This window comes from Ochlerotatus camptorhynchus, unplaced genomic scaffold, assembly GCF_037179485.1.
Source record: "Ochlerotatus camptorhynchus isolate MF236.1 unplaced genomic scaffold, CSIRO-AGI_Acam_v1.1 ptg000165l, whole genome shotgun sequence".
Classification (NCBI taxonomy): Eukaryota; Metazoa; Arthropoda; class Insecta; order Diptera; family Culicidae; genus Ochlerotatus; species Ochlerotatus camptorhynchus.
In genome coordinates, this window is record NW_027040655.1 from 1674469 (window position 1) to 1697677 (window position 23209).

At 38.3% G+C, this 23209-nt stretch overlaps 1 protein-coding gene across 2 annotated transcripts in view; it reads left to right on the plus strand.

Moving 5' to 3' along the window:
- The window catches only part of SamDC (S-adenosylmethionine decarboxylase), a 62922-nt gene extending 39973 nt beyond the window's left edge, over positions 1-22949 (plus strand). Inside the window, exons 3-7 of one of the 2 annotated variants that reach the window (XM_065222320.1) lie at positions 9434-9974; positions 10043-10135; positions 10381-10401; positions 14106-14261; positions 20570-22949. In XM_065222320.1, the coding sequence (XP_065078392.1) occupies positions 9434-9974; positions 10043-10135; positions 10381-10401; positions 14106-14261; positions 20570-20707 (949 nt within the window). In that variant the 3' untranslated portion in view covers positions 20708-22949. The remainder of the gene's footprint in view (positions 1-9433; positions 9975-10042; positions 10136-10380; positions 10402-14105; positions 14262-20569) is intronic. The other variant, XM_065222321.1, reaches the window with a different exon arrangement.
- The last annotated feature ends 260 nt before the right edge of the window (positions 22950-23209 follow it).

Below are 23209 nucleotides of genomic sequence, written 5' to 3' on the forward strand. Positions count from 1 at the left end.
TTGAAATAAAATTAAAAAATCTTAAATCATAAAAACTGCTATAGAAAACTAATTACTCTATTTTTTAGAATCACCCTAATTGCAATTTTCTATAGTTGCAATCATGCTGCTATAGTTGCAATTTCTGTGTCAAATTATTGTGTTCCTCGAAACCAGCGAGTCCGCCGAGTAACAAAACTTATTTCCGACAGCGGGCCTAAAATGTTAATCAAAGTCAGTTCCTCGTGGTGTCGCGTTACGCTGGAATGAGTCAAGATGATAAGAACTGTTCTAATCAATTGGTTTGTTTATGCAATCTTTTGAAAATATGCGGAACTGTGAAGAACAACAATGAGCGACGGGCTGTAAAATCGGGATTGCTGTTGGACTAAGGTCATTGATTTTTGTACTTAAAAGTGTTATTTCTATAGTTTAATTTACACACTTGTTAATGGTAAATAATAGGTCTGTTGAACCAGTTTTGGTTATGATTGAAGATGTTAAAAGAACGTATCTCCGGGATCGATTTTCTCTTCGATTAATAACTCACTACACATTCAGTTTAGGAACGCTTGAAGCATCCTTCCTCAAGATCAAAACTTTGACCTGTTTCTGTTCTACCACCCATAAACACAAAACAATCTCATTTTTATAGGAAATCAAGGAAAAAATGCGACTGTTACATATGGGCTAATATGGGCAGTCTATCTCTCGCAATAATTCACATAATAACGCCTTACTTCTTTTTGTGATTTCCTTTTTGTCTAACGACGGAAATGTTCGAGGTGGAATTTTGCTACGAGACAGAGAGATAAGGCAGTGCAGTCTGTCTACTTCTTGATGTTACTCACCATGGTGCTGATAACACAAGGATGTGAATGGTTCAGCTGCGCGCCGAACAGCGGATTAACTGGAGCATCCTTGACTTGCGTGATAACCTTTCTTCGTTACGTTCAAAGCCCGCTCGCGCACAGATACACAGCACGTGTTCTATTCGACAGAATCATTACCCATCATCCCAAGCTTCTATGGAATTCAAGTTGATTAAAGTCTGGCTCAAACTGGAATTACTCCGAAAAAAATTTTTTTTTTTTTTGCGTAATACATACTACAGCAATATTGGTTTCTTTTTGCGAATCTCGTGCAACGACCTCCTGCAATAATTCGTTGTTTCAATATTTCGAAATGCTAATCCTATACAGCTATAATGTTTAGAACAAACATGCAAATTAAACAGAGTTCACCACGTCTTCGGAAGCGGCTTTTTTTTTGTTGTTGCTTCCGCCGGGCCATTAAGAAGCATCGTCCTAAGCTCACCGAGCCGGGACAGACGGGAAAGTATCGGATGGAAGATTTATGAATGCTGCTAGCTTTTTGAACCTTCACCAATCCAGGGCGGTTTACTGCCGCATGGGTTGGATAAGACAAAAAGAATGAGCTTTTTCCATGTCGCATCTACGGCGAAAGCGCCGAAAAAAAAATGCTTGTTGGAGGAAATATTTGATTGATGGTGGAACTGGATGCCAGTCGTAGGCTGTGTGATGTTACAAGGGATCCCTGATTAGCCGCAAGTGTTAAGTGCCCGTTCGCCAAGCACATCATGCTGGAGGTGATGGATTCGAAGATCTATAGTTGGCATTCCCATAAGAGCAATACATTGAGAGCAGACATATGTTCCGGTTGGAGTGTCGTATGTCAAATAAGAAGAAGAAGAAGTGATTATTCACGGTCGATGGGAATAAGATATTGAAGATATACATTCACGTGGTATGGCTAGGGTAGTGGCTAAGATAAACTGGATTCGTCAGAAAACCCATCCTTATAGGGTCGAATTTTCGGGGTTGTGCGGTTTCATGTTATATTAATTTATTCGGTCGATTTGCCTACGCAGTGCTTGGGAATCCAAACACAGAAAGCAACCATCAATAAAGACAAAACGCTTGCGATGACTACCACAATAAACTCGCCCTGCAATAGAGCTTGCTCGGAACGGTGGAAGAATGTGATAGAAAAAATGTCGACTCGAAAAATTACTGCAATACAACTTTAAGATGTACTTACATTATTTGGACAAGACCAGGGAATCAAACATATTTCAACATGACAACCCTAATAAAAATACTTTTCTGAACGATAACCCAAATTATAGAACTATTCCCCAAATTATTTGGATGATACGTTGAACACGTCGTTCAGCAAAATATAATTGCCAAATGATAACACATTGTCAGTAACGGCAAGTAATTTAGTATTAGCATTAGCATTAGTATCGAACAGGTTGCACAATATAGTAGGTTTTACGAATTCAAAACTATTAAGAGCAAGACAGATATATATTACTGGACATATAGTAAGTAGGAAATAACTACTATCTCCCAGATAAAGACATATCCCGCTCCAACAGTTAAGGATTGTCCTGGCCACGTCCTTACAACTGGTAGGGATAGGAAAGGTATGTTAGTCCAACATTTACTTAAGAGAGATGCACAGAACTCTACGACCCCTCATAAATGTCTCGGGAATTTGGGAATTATGTTAGTAGGGAAGGTAAGCCATACATAGGATACACCCAGTCAGTGTTGCTGGCAAATGTAGATTTTTTTTTAATAAATGTTGAAACGGCAGTAACGGCAAGTAATCATGACAAAATCCTCTTTAATGAAAATCTCCATCTGCAATATAGCTTTATCGGAACGGTAAAGTGACATTAAACAAAAAATCTCCATTTACTTTGGGACCATCCATAAATGATGTAGAATATTGTTAACTAATTTTAGACCCTCCCCCCTCTCGTAGTTTATTTTGCTATATCCAATATATGGCCGACACGTCATTTATGCTTACTCCCTTAATATCATCTCCTGCGTATGTTGTGAGAAAGCTTGCAAACACTTTTCCATCGAAAGAGTTTCTCATGAAAAAAAACGCAAAACGACAATGCGTTATCTTTTAGCTCGTTGACGCTCCAAACAACGTATTATGTACATCTTAAAGTTTTTCCTTTGGTTTGTTTTCCGTCGATCTTGTTTTCCGTGCTACCGACGCCAGGGAGGCAGCTCCCACACCTGAACCCTACCTATCGACTCATCAACTCATGAACCGGGGACCAACGGCTTTACTTCCCTTCCGAAGGAAGGCGTGATCAGAGATGTTATGCCTCAGAACATCCCGGCGGCGCCGACTGGGATTGAACTCAGGCCTGCTGGGGTGAGATGCAATCACGCTTACCACTACACCACCGGCGCCGCTATATCTTAAAGTTGTGTTGCAGTAATTTTCCTAGTCGACATTTTTCCTGACAGTGATTAACTCTACAGCACGGGTAGTTTGTTACGTTCTGTGTTCGTCGATAATTGGCAAGTCGGGCCATTCCTTGTAACTGTTGATTACTCAGACGTCAGTTTAAAGCTAATGAGATATTGTAATCAGGAGATCCCGATGAATCACGGGCTAATCTTTGTTTGCGGAACAATATACCCATTGTTTTGTTGAAATGCAAGTATAGTGCAGTTTAGTATATGAGCAGTTCCATGCCATATGACGCATAGGGAAAATTCGACCTTCTCCGATTTGCATGAAACTTTGCATAATTGTTTGTTATGGGTAATTTGTTTTCCTTGATTTGTTTTCCATACTGAGTACCAATGCTACTGACACTAGGGAGGCGGCTCCCAAGCCTGGACTCTACCTATCGCAGGGTTGCTTCCACTCACTTGCTATAAACATTTATTTTTTTGGAATTATTAAATCAAGCCATCAACTCATGGACAGGGGACCAACGGCTTTACTTTCCTTCCTCAGAAAATCCCAACGACCTTGACTGGGTTTGAATCCGGGCCCTTTGCGGTGAGAGATGTTACGGGCAAAGATTCACATTTTAAATCTTGTAAATTTTTCAAAACGGCGCTTTTGAGATTTGAAGAAAAAAAAAATAGCATTTCTGATTGAAATGGCGTCTGAGGCAAATTTGTAGAGAAACAAATGTTTTCAGTAATTTTAAGTAGAAGATTTTAATGGTAAAAGCCTAAATATCTCAAAATGTGTTTGACCTACTTTTGTTTACTTTAACAATCGGGACATTTTTAAGATTCGAACCGGGAAAACTTGAAAAAACCGGGAATTTAAAAATGAAAATTCACTGACCACCCTGTAACAAATAAATTCCGAATCTTGAATTGTTTTTTTTATGGTTCTGAAATATGGATAATTTCTACCGATTTTAAATATTTTAAATATAATCAGTTTTCGACAAGTTTATCGAAAATAAATATTCAAGACGTCGGACGATTAATATTTTCCTAGAAACCAGATTAAAAAAAAACTCGAAAAAGTTTTACAGCTTATGAACTTTAATGAATGAATTTGATGTGAATTTCCAAGGAACTCTAGGATAATTTCCAGGGTAAAATTTGTTAGAAAAACTTAAATTAGGAATTCCTGTCCAGTTAGTTATGTTGAACACCAGATTCCAGATGAAACATAAGGAGAATTGTAAGGCAGTTCTAACTAGAATCCAGAGAAACTTTCCAAAAGAATTATGAAAATGATTACAAGAATTATTAGGTACTTGTGAGCAGAATGCCAAGAGAATAATGAAAATCCAAAGGGAATTATGAAACGAATTGAATAAAACATTATGAAATTAATTCCAAAGGAATTCACGGAATTCGTAGGTAATACAGCGAACACAATTATGAATTTTAAAAGAATTGCAGGGTGAATCAAAAAGCCTTCTAATGGAGAAGAGTATTATGGAGCAAATTGTAAAGGAATACCTTTCTACGCAGTCTGACGAATTGTTGAGATAATTCTAAGGAAATTCTCGAGAAGATTCTAAAGAAATCCTGTAAAGAGTTCCAAGCAGTGTTGATAAAATCATTCCTTCTACACTCAACTTAGCTGAAAACTAAGCCAACCTTAACAGATAGACCAACTACTTGCATGAATCTGAATTTTGACATAACAACATTCTCTTGATCAAGACAACCTCTGAGTATCGTAGTCAACATTAAATGTCAAATTTTGTTGTTCTTCGTGGCTGGATGTTCATTATCGCCTCCGTTGTTGCCAATATTAACATTCGTCTTCATCTTGGTGGGGATGATTTTGAGAATCAAATGCAAAGTGATTATTTTCATTTTACACAAATATAGCCCTGAAGGACGTGTCGTGTTATTTTTTACACACACAAACCGATGGAAAATTATTGCCTCATGCTGAACTGATGATAAAATCCCGGTTTTAGGCTCTGGAGTCGATAATATTTAAAATAATCATTTTGCCCAAAATGAATTTGATTATTTTGCTTTTCAGGATCATTTCTGATTTTGACAATTTTGAGTTGGATAATCAAGCACTAGAGAATATCAACAAACGCGTATTCGTTGATGTTTAATGAACTCATATGTTCATTTAGCTCGTACGTAACAGGGAGATGCACCGTCGGGTTAACCTCACTTATGTTGACATCTGGCAGTGGGTTGTTTACATGGACCTAGAGAAAAAATTATTAAATGTTTTTTTTAGATTTGTTAGAGAGGAATATTTTTCAAACGAACATAATCGGATATCATATCTTTTAATTATTTTTTTAAACCTCAAATTCACTTGAATCGACTAACAAGCAAAGGTAAACAAACCACCACTGGATGTCATACTGATGAATGCGGGTTCATCGCGTTCATTCGTGACGTCAGCGTGCAGCATCCTACAGCGAAGATTTTCAAAACAAACGCAATTCATCTACACTGGATTGAAGCGCTACTCCTCGCGTGTGATGGTAAATGATAAAAACAGACACTGGTTCCAAGGTTATCAAGATGATACAAGCATAGAAATTTGTTTCGAGATCACAGAAGAAAAATCGCGACCCCGGCGTAGTGGTTAACATCCTTACCTCTCACGCCAAAGTCACGAGTTCAAATCTCACCCCCGGACAAGTCACGAATGACCCAAGAGTGTTAAAGTGACTATAATAAATAAATTAATTATTAATTAGAAAAATCAAGATACCTATAAGATTTAAAAAAAATATGCTCATGCAAAAGTTTTCTAGATTGTGATAGATTAAGAAAAATCGACAGTGAGCATGCATAAAGGCGTATACGCGATGATCGATTCTCTTCATCGATTTTCTCTTTGCATTGCTACAGCTAAGCGAAACAATTTTCTAGAATTTGTTCAATGCAGAGTTGTAGCAGGTTGTATTGGCTATCAAAAGCAACAGCAAACGCACCGAGCAAAGTTAAATCAAGCGAGTTATTAACAAAAGAGAACATCGACGAATACAACAACAAATATTCACAATTTAAATTATGATAATTATTATGATTAATAATTATGATATGATAATTATGATACTGTTTGACAATATTTCAAAGCATGGTTTCGATAAAAACCTGAAAACTTGTCCTGAAAAAACGTGGAAAACACAGTAACGAATCCTTAACCGTTACTATGGCGATCAAGTAGTCTGCAGTCTCCATGTGACTAGTCAGTAGACTGATGCAATATTTGAAATTTTTGTCTCCACAGTGCTCAAACGGTTCCAAATTGGGTCCTAATTATCCTCCCAAAATTTGAACTACTTTAGTAAGAACCTGACTTGGCACAATCCATTTGAAGTTTATATGGAAATTACTATGGGGAAACCATAATTTCGGTTCATATCTATCTCAAAATTCACCTAATCACTCTACTTTAGATAATGATAGCTGAACTTGTTGACAACAGCTACAACTTTGTTGAAGACCACGTTTCGATCAAATGTAAGGAACAAAAATTATTAATGATTCAAGTCACTGATGTCTTATGATTATGTTCAATCAACTGTTCAGCAGGCAACATTGGTGTTTATGGCGCGTAGAATAGAGGACAAAAATCATGGCTACTATGTCACACTGCAGAATACAGTGTTGCCCACAATACAGTTGCTTAATCTTGCCATAAGATTATCAATCTCTTAAACAATTAATAACTATTTAATTTGACGTTTGGCTAAAAAACAATTTTCTGCAAAGTTGTAGCTGATAAAAATTCCCATAAGAATAGCAATAGAACTTGTTAACAGTACAATATGGAAAAAGGCTAGAAGACAATGAACAAAAAGTTTGGTTTTCCTATAGTAATTTCCATATAAACTTCAATACCTTCAAATGGTTTGTGCCAAGTCAGTTTCTTATCAAATGAGTTTAAAGTTTCGGAGGCTAATTAGGACCCGATTTGAAACCGTTTGAACACTGTGGAGCGGACATATCAAATTTTGCATTAGTCTACTAGTCAGCCATTACCCATACTTTATTATTGCCCTTGCATCCACTTACGCTCTAAGTGCGCCACACTGCAAATTTAAAATGAAAATTAAATTACATTAGAATACTTCAGGCATAACATTTGATAACGGCACAAAAGCATTTGTAAACAAACTTTCTAAGGCCCTTTACACGCGAACCAAAGTACGCCCACGCAAACCAATACCACTTTCGGAAAGGTGATAGTTGCCCCTATCCGATGATGTTGTTGGTTTGCGTGGGTGTAGTTTGGTTTGCGTGTAAAGGGCCTTAGAAAGTTTGTTTACAAATGCTTTTGTGCCGTTATCAAATGTTATGCCTGACTTCTAAGAATTTAATTGAAATTCCTTATAACTCGTTTTAAATTATCCCCAGAATTCTGTGTATTGTTTTAAGTCCCAGAATCTTGAAGATTAGCTCAGTCGGTAAAGGCGCAGCAATAATGCAAGACCATGCTGGAGGCGGCTTGGTTCGATTCCCGGTCCGATCTAGGAAATTGTCGGCTTGAAAAATTTCTCGACGTATCTGGGTATTTAAAAATTTTAAATTAATCCAGAAATATCATAAAAATACATTAAAGCAATAATATCTAATATTTAATGCTTTTTAAGTTGTTTGATTAGCGGCACCGGTGGTGTAGTGGTAAGCGTGATTGCCTCTCACCCCAGCAGGCCTGGGTTCAATCCCAGTCGGTGCCGTCGGGATGTTTTGAGGCATAACATCTCTGATCACGCCTTCCTTCGGAAGGGAAGTAAAGCCGTTGGTCCCCGGTTCATGAGATGATGGGTCGATAGGTAGGGTTCAGTTGTGGGAGCTGCCTCCCTGGCATCGGTAGCATTGGTGCTCAGCACGGAAAACAAGATCGACGGAAAACAAATCAAGGAAAAAAAAAGTTGTTTGATTGTCTGATAGTTGCCAATAAAAGTAGTAATTTTAAAAGAAATTGATCACATAAAAAATCGAATTATATTTAATGTACATTTTTTAACTGGACTGATCTGAATCTTTAACTAAATCGGTTTTACTATACTTCTAACGGAACCGCATAAAACACAGTTTTGAATAAATAATTTCAGGTTCGAAAAGTTTCACAACTTACAACGAAATTGATCCGAACTTTTCATCAATTTTATCAAAAATGGACACAGCTCCGTGTACATTGTAAAGTGGTGGTAGTTAATAATCTATTCCAATGTATAACTCACTTTAGTCAAAAAATATAATGGGACTGTGAACCCTCATAGCTCATAGCCTCATAGCGGTCCATACAAATAAAACAATGTATGGAGGATTGCCTAATCGGGAAGATTAGAAGGTCTAAAACCTTTCCAAAACGGTATTTTCCATGACAATACGGAGCCAACCATTTAACGTATTTCCAAATATATCTATCATATTAACATCATATTAATATATAAAATCATACTAATATAATATATTTGGTATTTCGGAAGTTTACCATCATCCGCCTGCTGAAGTCTGTTTGAAGTAGTACCGATTTCAAGTAGTTTGCACCTCAGCAGGTTTCTAGTGTAAACAAAGAGAATGAGGGCGATATAATCTGTATTCTTATTTTCTTGCCTGTGAATATAGCTACCCTTGCTTCTTTTGTTAGCATTCCAAATTTGCGAGATCAAAATAATGTAAAATGATCTTTTTTTTTTATTTGCAGTGATGACAATGCTAGTCACCATTATCCATTACCTCACAGCGCTTAAAATAACTCATTCGTTGTTACATAGGCATGAATAGTTCATACGTAATTCGCCTGAATAAGGTGCATCTTATTCCGGTGGACGTGATTTGCACTTAATTTGCCTGACTGAAAGACGTCACTAACCTAGTTTCCTTCTTCTTGTGACGCATATCGTGGAACTTTACGTGGATTTTCAATTATCTATGATGCAAGAATTATTCCTACTCCTGCAATGTCTCCATACACGTGCGCTAAGTTAATCGATTAACTACAGCAAAATATCAAAATTTTAATTCAAACTTAAATTGCGTTTCATTTGATTGGCATCCTTTCAAAGCCACTTCCCACCATGACTGACGAATTTTACACTGCAGACACTAATTTTCCCCATTTTCCAATATCTATTTTTTCATGTGCCCGTCTGACGTCAATCGCCAAATTTTGCCGCCAACAAAAAAAAAACAAACAGCGAAAGCAGCATGTTTGTATCGAAGCGTCGTTGGATACTGAAGACGTGCGGCACGACGACGCCGCTGCAGTGTCTGGAACCGCTGCTACGGCTCGCATCAGAGATCGCCGGTTATGGCGAGATAGAAGATCTGTTCTACTCGCGCAAGAACTTTAAACGGCCGGAAATGCAGGTCTCTCCCCATCGTGGTTTCGAGGAGGAAGTGGCCTTCCTGGATTCATTTTTCGAAGATGGACGCGCCTACAGTTTGGGTGCGATCAATCGCGACTGCTGGCATCTCTACACGCTGAGCCGCGGGGGAGGGGGCTCCGGTAACAAACGAATGCTGAACAACAATAACCACCACAATATGAGCAACGGCTGCAATGCCCTGCAAACAACACATAATATGCTGACATCGTCGACTAAGATGAATCTGATTGAATCTCTGCAGTTACCTGATCCGGATCAGACCATCGAGATACTGATGACCGATCTGGACCCGAAAGTGATGGCTGTCTTTACCAAAGATGTGTGCAACACGGCTTTGGAGGCAACGCAGGTAGTTTCTTAGCTTCCGACTATTTTCACTGTGCAAGTAACAAATTTTTCCATCTTTTGTTTTACCAGAAATCGGGTATTCATAAGCTTATCCCCGGGATGGCCATCGATGATTATCTGTTCGATCCTTGCGGATATTCAATGAACGGAGTTTCCAAGAGTGTAAGTATAGTACAGAGCTAGTAAACTAAGAACTTCAACACTCCATTGTCGCTGGGTAATGGAAATACTAATTACATTTTGCACTTTTCTGCTCCTTTTTCCATTGTCCTTCTCTACATTTGCCCGATCGTCCTGCGGGTTCTGTGCAATATTTACCTTCCATATGTTGTAACTTTCACCAATCTGATTGCTTTTTAAACACGGGCTCGAATCAATCCATGCGGTATGCGGGTTGGGTGGAGTAGTGTGGAAAAAAATATAAAGAGGTAAGCTAGAGTTGAGCTGTGTAGCATTTTTTTTTATTTGTTTGTTTGTGACAGAAATGAAAAATTAATGAGCTTGCAGCATGTACATATAGCTACACGGTATAGTTTGCCTGCTTTTGCCTTTTGTAATTTGATTTTCCACACTCCGTTTTCATCTGTAGAAAGTTATTTAGTGATCCCAAGATAGAACTAATGCCAAAAGAATAATAGTTTGCCATTTTACATCTTACATCATCCCATCAATTTTGCACGTTTTCTCAATTCCATGCTTTTCTTGAGTGTCCTTTATAAACTTACTTTAATTTCTCCACTGCATGGATAAAGAAGTTCAGATGAACGGTTGTTGATATTGTACTTCGAAGAAGAAGGCGGACGAAAGTAGCAATTTAGCACGATTCTATTTATTTTATGGCACAACACGTGTTATCCTTGGCCTTTGAAGGTCGAGCAGGTTGCGATTCATGAGTTGAGTAGAAAGCAGCACCCAGGGTGTGGCCATCCACCAGGAATTCCGGGAAAAACCCGGAAAATTTTCCTCGAACAAAAAAAAAATCATTTATTTGATTTATCGTATTTTAAACTGTTAAACTTGCCACATGAGTTTTTAGCACTTTTGAATGGAACACTGTCTTTCTTTTACTCTGTTACAAAATGAAAGAAGAGATGCAAGAAGCACAACATGTAAGTGGACCGTGCACTGATCTATAACTGTATGGTTTATCCTAAAGCACATAAAAGCTTGCAAAAATGTGTCGTATGTTTATAGCTTCGACTGTCGTATTTAAGGTCAATTAATTTTGATGCGTTTTCAAAAATTCTAACTTAGTTTTTTAACGCATCACTTCAGAAAAGTAGTCATCACCGTTAGTAAAATGGTCGACTGGATGGATGATGAATGATGGATGCTTGATTTCTTTTTATCAGCAGCTGTACTGCCGCTCATCGCAAGTCGCGTTTTTGTCAAAACTGAGTTTTTCAATAGAAATAACTAATCACCCATGTTTTTTTGTTATAATACTTGATGAACTCAACAACTTTGTTCAGGAAAAGTTTGGAAAAACAGCTAAATACGAAGCAAACTTTAAATGCGTTTTTCTCGGCTTGTTTATTTGTGCTATGGGATGGACATGCCATGAGCGGCAGCGTATCTAGAATCGTTACTTAAGGAGATGCCTATGTCCTATGCAAACACTATACGACACAAACGATGCCACAAATCGTGCCACCGTACCACATATTGTAGGGATGATAACCCGAATAGGTTGTTAGGCACTCCTTATGGTTATCGTTCATGCGGGTGTTTCAAAGCAATTTACATCTAATCAACCCTCTGTGCGACCCAACCCGTGCAACGTATTTAATGTTGAGAGCCTTGTGTGCTTTATCATGAGTGGTCACGGATCTGGCAATCTTCACATGACTATGCGAGTACTAGAATAGATCGGAGTATACTTACAGTTTTCGACGTTCCCATGTACTCCTTGTTTACCTTCAATACTACTTCCTTCTCTTGTTGTATTGTGTTCCTGGATATGCCACTTCCATCATCCCTCTGACACAAGATAATGGATCCTCGCTCTGGAATGTCTTCGAAACTGGGGGGATTAAAATCGATCCTCTTGCACAACCCTTCCAGATGACCGAAAGAGCGCTCGGTCCGTTATATATTTGATATGGTTTGTAATGTGACATAGAAAACCACAAAAAGAGAAAACCGTAATATTAGCAATAAAACAAAGAAAATAAGCGGAACACTGCATAAGGTCCCAAGCGACACCGACAGACTCTTTCCATCGATCCCTGCATCCCTGCATCGCCACGGCCACGAAAAGATAGTTTCAGCCATTTGCAACACACAATTCGATATGTGCAGCTATTATCCAGCGCATTAAACGGAAAACACAAAAAGAAACGGTTTTTTAGCAAAGTTATTAACAAAGGAGCAAATCGATAAAGAGCCTTGATCAATGTCACCTAGGACCCCACGCACTGCTCAGCTTGTATAAACAATATCACATCACTAACCCATTTCCGTATCATTTCGGCAATCATACAGTCATCGAAATGAAGGGTTGGTACAACAATTTGGGAAAACTTAATGATGTGATATTGTCACTGTGGAACTAGCACTTAGCTTCAGGTCTTTACAAGTAAGAACCTTTACTGACCCCTAGCACGTCAAGCCCAATGAGGTACAGAGAGAGGTGAAGCAGATCGTGAAATATTGTTGTATTAGTAAACCAAAAAATCAACGTAAACGCAAGTAGTGACGTCACTAATTGTTTGTATCGTACAGGAGTTTTACTCACACAACTTAACCGATTGCTTCACCTCTGTAAGCCAGCTCATTGCGTCAAGCCGACCAGTTCAGCGCAAGGGAATATTTATTTACAGAAGAATTTTAAACTTAACTGTTTTCCGCCACTTTTCATTAAAATCTGATTCAGATCAATCCATTGAAGGTGCAAGATCTAAATGCTTATGCATCATTCCAAAATATAATAATTATATATTAAATGAACCTACACTAATTTTTAAATACAAAAATATCATTGCTTATTTTTATCAGTGCAGTTTATTTAAGGTTATTGAGGTAAATGCATATTCGTATTCTACATGAAAAAAGGAATCGAAATCCAAAATTTCATCAATTTTGGTACACTGGAACTATTTACAATAAGTGCGATTACATTAGCAAAAATCACCATATTAGCGCCCCTCGGTTAGAGTTTGTATAGGAGTGAGCTGTCAATTTGTTAGTTTAGTGAAGTTATCATTTTGCTTTAAATCTTGATTTAAAAATCGAGATGAAAGTCGATGGGTTCGAAAAAATTATAATGCTGCAGGGGAAATAGCTCTAATGTTGGCCTATGGATCTAAGATTGGGCCCATTGCTAAAAATCTAGTATTTATCAAATTTTATTTAGATGAACCAGTCTCATTGCGGTAAATGTAGGGAAACATCAAATTAGCATTCAGACCTGGCGTGTCCAACATTTCCAAACTTGCTTTTTTAAATGACTGTATGTTGAGCGGTGTTGTAGTGGTAAGCGTGATTACGTCTCACCCCCAGCAGGCCTGGGTGCAATCCCAGTCGGCGCCGCCGGGATGTTCTGAGGCTGATCACGCCTTCATTCGGAAGGGAAGTAACGCCGTTGGTCCCCGGTTCATGATTTGTCGGGTCGATAGGTAGGGTCCAGGTGGCTGGAGCTGTACAGAGGTCAAGTTCGGCACGCGGGTTGCAGAAGTTGGGCAGCGCTGATCTAGATGTTTCATTCTCTCACGCACTTATGGGATAGTGAGAACAGCAGGCCCATTTCATCCCGTCCGTCAAAATGAATTTGTATCAATCCTTATAACAAGCTGCTTGCTTCCGTAGTTCTCCCGATTTCTCATTCTATCACACTCGTACACACTTTTCATTCTTTGCAAAGTTTCCGCTAATAGGTACAGTCACTCCAGTATTATGGACCAGCTAGTCACTATTATGCGTCAGTCAGTTCTGCGTTGTAATAAAATGGAAGTGGTCCATAATTGTGGGTGACCCACAATACTAGGGTGACTGTACTTATCGGATCTGTAGAAGGTAGAATTACCAATGTTTCCATTCCATGATTATCCCTTCGATTCTTTACCCTTCATTGTACATTGATGTTGTTATTACATTCGCTAGTTTCATATTGATGTTCGATTGTCGTTCACAGGGATGCTACATGACGATCCACATTACTCCGGAGCCCGATTTCTCGTACGTTAGCTTCGAGAGCAACATCGCCTCCTCCAGCTATGGAGATTTGATTGCACGTGTGATTGAGACCTTCCAGCCGGGAAAGTTCATCGTGACTGTTTTTGCTAATAAGGTAAGCTATTAGGGGTATTAGCGGGCTGAAGGTCCGCCTTGCTCGATTATTGCTACTGTTGCTATTTGAAAACAACGACTAAATCCTCATTTTATTTGATGCTTCTATTCGTCCCTAAATGGGGTAAATAAAAACACTAACCAGTAAACCTAGCAAACCACGTATTAAAAAATAAGTGATAATATGATAAATACCTGATGCTGAATAAACTAACTGTTACAGTACGCGGACAAGTTATGAATCAAGAGAAAATGACTTAAACAGGTGAAGTTTTTGAGCACTAACAAACACTTGCAACTCAAAGCTCCACTTTGTGAAATTTATGGAAAAAATTACAACAGTGCTGCCAACACAACAATAGCTTGGTGGAACTCTTTCAATATCTAAGTAACCAAGAAACATGTTTTTAGATCCTTTTTCAAGACAATCTTAGCATAGCAGTCAGGGTGGCCAGACCTACCGATTTATCGGTAGTCCTACCGATTTTCGGGATCCCTACCGATTCACAGACGAAGGGTTAAAAACTACCGATTTTTCACTTTTCCTACCGAGAATCACAGATTTTTTGTAATCTTGAAAAATGTTCAATACCAATGTTTTGTTTTCCGTGTAGTCAGAACTAGCATTAGAATTATAAATATTGATTTCGACTAGTTTAAAGCAGAATAACTAAAGGACAGTATATTTTTCTGAAGCAGAGTCCCCCCCCCGCTCACAAAGGTTTCAAGTATCGGAAAAACCTTCTTAAGATGGCCTACCGATAACTACCGATAAACGTTTTGAGAAGCTACCGATAATGAAAAAAAATATCTGGCCACCCTGATAGCAGTCATATTTTCAAGGGTGAGAAGTTTTGTTTCTTCTCGCTCCACTACTTCTATTAACCCCGTTTTACAGTATAACCGCAATGCCCGTTTCAGCATAGTTGTCCCATTCGTTAAAACAGCAAGCTGAGAAAAACGCAGTTGAAAAAAAATCTCAATGGGCTGGATATGGACAACATAGTTTTGGTATCTTCCGCGACATTTTCTGAACAAAATAGGACATTTTTTGTGTATATTGTAAAGTGATGGTACTTGGCAATCGGTTCCAATCAGCTGGGTGGTATGCCGCCATGTTATTGAAACCAACACCTGAAACGTCACAATTCAAGTGTGAACTGCAAAAATGGCGTGACTGAAGTTTCTTATTTTTATCAAATGAAATTATTTTCATTTTTATGCCATATAAATGGTTGACTTAGTGGTAGAAAATCAGAAAATAATGTTTTATGAGTTCTAAGTTTATTTTTCACAAAATGTAAGCAAAAATATTAAGAATATCTAAAATATCAGTCACGCCTTTCTTGAAATTCTGGCTTGAATCTTCTACTTGTTTACAAATTATGAGCTGTCAGTGGGGCCCACGATTCGCGGGCCCGCAGCGATGTTAGCTCTTTTCAAGGCAAGGCAAACAAGATAGGGCTGCCACCCAGCTGGTTCCAATGCATAACTCATTTTCGAAAAAAAAAAAAAAACTAATGGTACTGTTAGTTATGCGCAGGCATGGAAAATCATTTGCATTCATTTCGTGCATTCATTTACATTCATTTGCCTCTAACTTTTTTCTTCAACAGCATTCCGCATAATGATGTATAGAGCTTTTGTAGGTTTTGTTATTAGCTACAACTTTTCTTAACAAGTCAAATCCGTTTCTCTTATGCATGATGAACCAGAGCGAACAGAAGCCACTACTGTTTTTCAGTGAATGTATTTTACATTCACTGAAAAACAGTAACAAGTTCTGCCCGCTCTAGTTTGTGATGCATAAAAGATACAGATTTGAATTATGAGCAAAAGTTGTAGCTAACAAAACCTACAAAAGCTCTTTACATCATTTTGCGGAATGCTGTTGATGAAAAAAGTTAGAGGCAAATGAATGTTAATGAATGTACGAAATGAATTTAAATGATTTTTCATGCCTGGTTATGCGGCACAGGACAGTGCAGCTCATTTCCAAGATTTTGATATTGCATAAAAAAACTAAAAGGGACAGCCCTATGGGGTTGTACGCAATGGTGACGTAGGACTACGTGGCCTTATATAATAAATGTTATAATATGTATGTTATATAACTGCAACAGGAGCTTGTGTTTTGTGTAGGGATATGAATATCAGCGGGATTCTCTCTGTTTATACTCTTTAGTATGACTATGATTGCTCTGAAAAAACCTTTTGATATGAATTTTAGTTGGGACATGTTAAGAAATTTAACACTTTTGGAAAATCTTGGTGGCTCTGAAAAGGGCCGATGGTTGCACAGGCTTAAAGCTTTTGGAAGATGATGATGTCGTGTAGGCAGCTCAATCAGCAAATCGGACCGAACAGTCCCATATTCTCCGGTTCAATGATTGGGCACTCGCTTGTCTGCTGATGAACAGGGGTTGAACTGGTGTCTGCGACAGGTTAGAAGGCCGCAGCATATCAGTGTTCACCCAGCTTAAGCTCCTCCCCTTTTAAGTTTTTCTCGTTAAACTCCTTCTCTCAAAAAGTTGGTAAATCTTAGCCTTTAGCAGAAAGACGCTTAACACTTTTTTCGACGATTTTATGATTCTGTTTCACGCCATGGTACTTCTCTGTGCCTGTTCAAATAAATTAGTACTTTTATTTATTTTCTCTACTGCGGTTAATCAAACGAGTAGAAATAAGAAGGGATGTCGGTTACGCGCTCGAATATTTAATCGAATAGTTGTAAAAATCTTAACGATTAATCTCTAATAATTGGACTTCTAGGCATCCCTAGAAAATAGTGCAATTTCATGTTTTTTGGTGGTCCTTCGAAAATGTCGAACAACAGAATTGTAACCAGCAAGTGTAAAGGGCAACCCACATTAGATCCGTTTGCGTTGCGTTGACGTAAATTTGACAGTTAGACAATAGATTTAGCTGTCACTTTGCCGCGACGCGTCCCATCCGGATCTAATGTGCGTGGGCCTTAACCTATGAACCAAAAGCGGTGCGATGCTAGTTTTCATATCTATAACGACGACTGAATTAAGGGCCAGGGGTGAAAGTCAATTCTCTTCATCGATTTCCTCTTTTGATGACCAGGGTTGCTTCCACTCACTTGCTATAAATTTTTTTTCTGAATTTTAAAATCATTAGATGTTATAATGAAATTTTGTACTTGTTAGATACAGGAAGAGGTTGAAAGGCAAGTAGACTCATAAAACCTGTCAATTTCGCTACCAGTTACAATCAGCGATCTTATGATTCGTGAGCGTTCACTCAGAGTGAGCGCTCGCGAGTAAAAAAATCGCTGATTGTGACTATCTGAAAGCGAATTTGACAGGTTTCATGTTGTTTGACACATTGCCTTTCAACCTCTTCTTGTATCAAACAAGTACAAAGTATGATTATAGCAGCTAATGATTTCAAAATTCAGAAAATCATGTTTTTATAGCAAGTGAGTGGAAGCAACCCTGCATGGCTTCACTAACCTATTTCGCATTATTTCTGCTATGCTCTTCTATCATTCAGAACAATGAATGTATCAAGTAATGTGTTCGCCGTCGAGTTATTAACGAAACAGAAAATCGATGAAGAGAATCGATCAAAATCATTTACGCCCCTGCTTCCAAGTTTGGTTACAAGATTACAACTCTTGAGAGCATTATGTGTGATCGTTGGGGGTGTGTGGTTCTGAATATGGCGATTAGTGTGCAAAATGTTACGCAATTGCATCCTCCCTATTCGTACACGCTCGAAGATCGTCACTTCGACTTGTTTCGTCTACTAACGACTCTCTGATGACAGTGTTGGGGAAGCAGCAATGCTTCATCGACATGTTTCGTCTAGAAACGATTCTCTAATGACTGTGTTGGGGAAGCAGCATATGCATGTACGTAATTGGTGGATTTGTTAGTTATTTCGACGCTTTTGGACGATGCTTGACATTTACCACTTTTTCAATAGTTACTTGTGTTATAACAGTAGAAGCATTGTTATCGATGCGTAGAAATATCTCTTATCGATTGGTGATAAAATTATTGAAATTGGTCCAGGAGGAGCTGAGTTATTAACGTTCAAAATCTTTCATAATTTCGTTACATGTTCCATTTTCGGTTTTCACAAAGTGTACCCCCATATAGAAATCACAGACGTAGTCCTACGTCAAAAAACAAAAACTCCCACTAAGTAAAGAAAATCCTAGATACCATCCATGAAGCAAGACTCTGGAGCTTTGAAGAATTGGATTCTTCAGAGTTATTCATAAATTACCGCAACCGCAATCTGCATTTAAAAATGGGCTAAAATTGAGAATTTCGATTATTTTGCTAAAATTGATGAATTTATAATATGTGTGATTATTTTAGCCGGTTTTAGACGAGGTGGTCAACATTCATGTGAAAGCGAATACAGAAAGTTGCACAGCGACCAACTTTCCGGTCGTTCATTGAGTCAGATCAAAGTTCAACGCCGACTTGAATCGTTTGAACCGGACATTTTAGTTTCAAGACTCAATCATCTGCAGCTGCCAATTAAGAACTGATTTGTTAACGATTTACTTTAACTATCAGACTGTTTACATTCTAAATTAAGTTGCATCACGACATTCTAGAAGAGGTTGTAACACATAGTTTGACTTATAAAACCTGTCAATTTCGCTTTCAGAGCGATTTGACGATTCGTGAGCGTTCACTCTAAAAAAGCGCTCACGAATCGTTAAATCGCTGATTGTGACAATTTCTGGACTGTTGTTGATGTTCAAATGATTCCAAGAGAGCATCTCAATTTTATTTTAGAAGACTTCTGAAAAAAATCTGTGAACGGAAATGAGTCTAATGGGAATGCTTTAAAACAATCCATTAAATTCCTGTACAAAGTTTTAAGGCAGTTAAAACACAAACACATTTTGAATGATGCAGCAAAAATGCTGCCTTAATAATGTTAGTAATTACTCATTTATCTTAGTAATCTCTTCGGCTCAATCGCATTTGGTTGTATGCTTAATTTAAATGTATTGCACAATCGGGAATATTAAAAAAAAAACTCCGCGGGAAAAACCGGGAAATTGCTAATTGTTATTTGCTGGTCACCATGGGTAAATCGATGTATTCATGGTCGTGCGGTTAGTGGCGTCGCGTCACGTTCTTCAGGCGTAATGTCGAGCATGATTGACCGCCCACGGACCGTACTCCGCTATTCCCAAATCACGTGTACTTACCCAGAGAACCAACAGATATGCTAGCATACATTTTAAATGTGTAAAAACTGGTGATCTCAAACTTTACAATAGGCCATATCAGCGCTGGCTGCATCCGAATGCAGGTCAATTAAGGAATGTTTTGATATGATACTCGCTTTGTTGGAACACGATAAATTCTCCACGATGAATAACTGGGATGTTGGATAAAAGGGTTGGGCTTACAGCGGAGTTCGTTGCTAAACGGTACGCTGAATAAAGTGGTTCATGTTAGAAAAGAAACCGATGAACAACTCTTGATTGTGAATGCGCCTGAGATTGAACCCATGATCTTACTCAGTAAGCAAAAACGGTCGCTCTAGGCCACCATTCTATAGGAAGCTTATTAAGTATTGCTAATTGCGTTATTCGATTTGTATTGTTGGAAGGAGATTCTTAAATTCCCGTGGATTTCGCGTAAGTGCCTCTGTTTACGGGTCCATCCCTCCGTTTTTGGTATCGGTAGCTCAAATTGATCTTGCATACATACATACATCCTTCTGAAAAAAGTCTGTGAACGGAAATGAGTCTAATGGAAATGCTTTAAAACAATCTACGTTCAAATTATGTGAAAAACTACGGACATTCATAATGGAAAATGTAAAAACAACATCAAGTTAGTTTGTCCCATCAAGCAAAGTATTCGAAATTCAGTCCCAGCCTGAAATTCAATCGTCCAGAGGTCAAGTTATAGTTCTGTTTTTTTAATTGCCATATTTTTAACTGATTTAACAAAACATGCCAGCCTCATTGCAACTGATTTTAATTTGCAAAAAATATCTATACATTTAGTATTATTTTTTTTTCAAATATTTAAATGGGAATTGCACTTTGGCTGCCATTTTCTCAATACCTACTTTTTCCATATGGGACTGATATAATAGGCAAATTATTGAATTGCCTTTTTTTTAATATTGTATTTCTGAAACTCGCCCAAATAGTTCGAAATGTTGAATGTACCGCGGATGTCCATTCTGATGAAAAAATTTCTGACCACGAGCCTTTCTCCCTCAACAGACCATGGGGTTATGAAAAACATAAGCATACTAATCAGTGATTCTATTTTTCCCTCTTCTCTTTTGCAGACATCTCCAGCAGCGAATGTATCCCGTGAACTCGAGCATCTGGGCACTATTGATCAATGGAAGCGTCGCGATATTCAGTTCTCGCGTTTCCCGACATACGATCTGACTTACGCTCAGTACTGCAAATACCCAAGCTGAGGTTTACCGTGCCTAGCCCTCGAAGGGGCTAACCCTGTTTCCCCGCTCCCGTCCTCTCCCGCTCCTCCCAAAACCAACGTTTTCATCACCCGTCCCTCCCCCTTTTCCCTGTCCTTGTCCTCTTCGATGGCTTTGTTCCGTTTGTTCTTCAACATCTTCCCGGTGCTGACTTCGCTTAGTTTCGCCAAGAACTTCTTCCTCTGTGGCGTTGCTGATGACGAGTACAAGAAGAACAACATTATAAACAACAACAACAATAACAACGCCAACCAAACGAATGAGAAAGGGAAAATGATCAACGATATTGACAAATCCAGCATGACATACTTCCAACAGATGAGCGATAAAAATGACGACAATTTGGTAAAGTTGTGCGGTCAGTTGAAAAAGCTTCTGGATCTGCCGGCTGTCTTGTTCTCCATCATACTCATTCAGCTGATTTCATTCGTGCTTGTTTTGAACATCGAGGAATGCTCGCCGCTAGTTTTATTCTCCTGGTGGCGTAACAAGATCTCCTGAAATTGACTACCACGTGGCAAACGAGCGGCAAGCGGCCAGTACTGTTGCTTCCTTCCGTTCTGATGCCTTTCTTGATTTTCACTTTTACCGTTATTATTGTTGCTTTGATAATAACACATTATCGATCATCACGCGTTTGCGTTCCGCTCCGCGTTTGCGAAGCGAAGCTTTTCTAGATGATTTCTTCAGTCGATACTGTGGTGATGATGTTCGGTTCGTCGCTGACGACCAGTCGGTTACTGGCCCATTGCTAGTGACCGTCGTTATCATCGTTGCAGTGACTGTATGCGATCTGCGTACACGAACTCTGTCATCTTTTGTTCCGTTCAGTATCTGTGACATCAAGGTGAAAAGAATGAAGGAGACCTCTGTGAAGAAATACAAAGAAATAATACAAGCAATTTACAACAACAGCCGGTGGTGGAGTGCGTTCTCTCTTGATCAGTTAATCTACAATCAACAACAACAACAGCAGCAGCGACAGCAGCAACAGCTAGGCGTAGAATTCGTTCAATGTAACCAGCACCACCGAGAGAACCACCACCGAGGTAGCACACATTTTAATACCTTTTACAAAACAATCGCATTTGATAGCAACCAGTTACTCAGTGTTGTAGATTTCCATTTTACCGTTGGTAACATTCGAATTGTGCAGAATAAGAAGATCCTAGTTGAAAGTATAATATTCGCCTATCTAATATCATTGGATTTATATTCGTAGCAAAACGGAAACGTTCAGATCTGAAATCAGCACATTAAATTACACAACAAACAAACAAGAACATAACACACACATACTTTGGATAACCGACATTTGAACAAAAGGAAACCAAGTATTTTAGCAAACAAACAAAATCAACCTTAATCAAAGCAAAGTTGTAGTATTTTATATCCCAATTTCCTTCCTCAGCCAGTTCTCCTCGAAAACGCTTCCTGAATCCCTTCCCACCATCCCTGATTCAAATAATGATGATATATAAATCAAACGTCTTACAACAGGACGTTAAAAGAGAAAATACATGATGAATTTTTCAAAACACATTAAATGTACTACATCATAAACAAAAGCAAGAACGCTGAAAAGCCGACTAAATAATAAAAGAATGATAAAAAAAAAAACAATTATATAACTAGCATGTAAGAACAAACCAGAAAAGGGATATGAAATGATGGTTCTAAAAATTCACCTTTATGATCGATGAAGCGCGAAAGCGTTAAAACAGTAGACAGAAGGTTTAAACATTGATTGAATATTTAAAGCTCATTGACATTTCCTTTCAAGCAAATAAGAAGGCTAACTATGGTAATTGAAATAGGGATACAAACTATTTCCAATTTAGCGTTAGGTGAATGATACTACCTAATTAGGCTGTTAAGTTCTAAAATAGCGCGCAAAGCGTTAAATATGAATATATATTTTTCGACAGCATACACATTATTGGTTTGGAGGTAAGATTAAGCAAGAAAAAGACGGTATACTGGGACGATAGCTAGCGCTTGATTAAAACTGGAAATAGTTGGTAGTTATTTTTTTTAAATTTAGAACCCAATTTCCATGTCAGTTCCGCACAAAGCATGTGCTTCATTTGATTTTTTTTATTCCTTCCGTTTAAGCTGATACATTTGTTTTTAATTGCGTTATATCGTAGTACTTTCTACTTTCTAGTTCTAAATATTAAAAATATATTATATTAAACTTCCATTATGGGTATCCGGGAATATATGTGTCATGATGTTTCCTCTTAATCCGAACATTCCTTCACTGCGATGCCAAAAGGTTTAGTTCACTAGATGTATGACTACATACCTCTTGCGAAAAAGTGTAACGGGGTAACCTGTACGATTGCCGTATACTCTCTAATCAAGTGTTCGAATCGTAGGGGAACAAGGGGCAAGTGTGCCACCTTAAGCGTTTTCGATCTGAAAACATTCATTTTGTTAAAAAAAAAAATATGTATCAGCAGCTGGTACGTTTATTTGTGG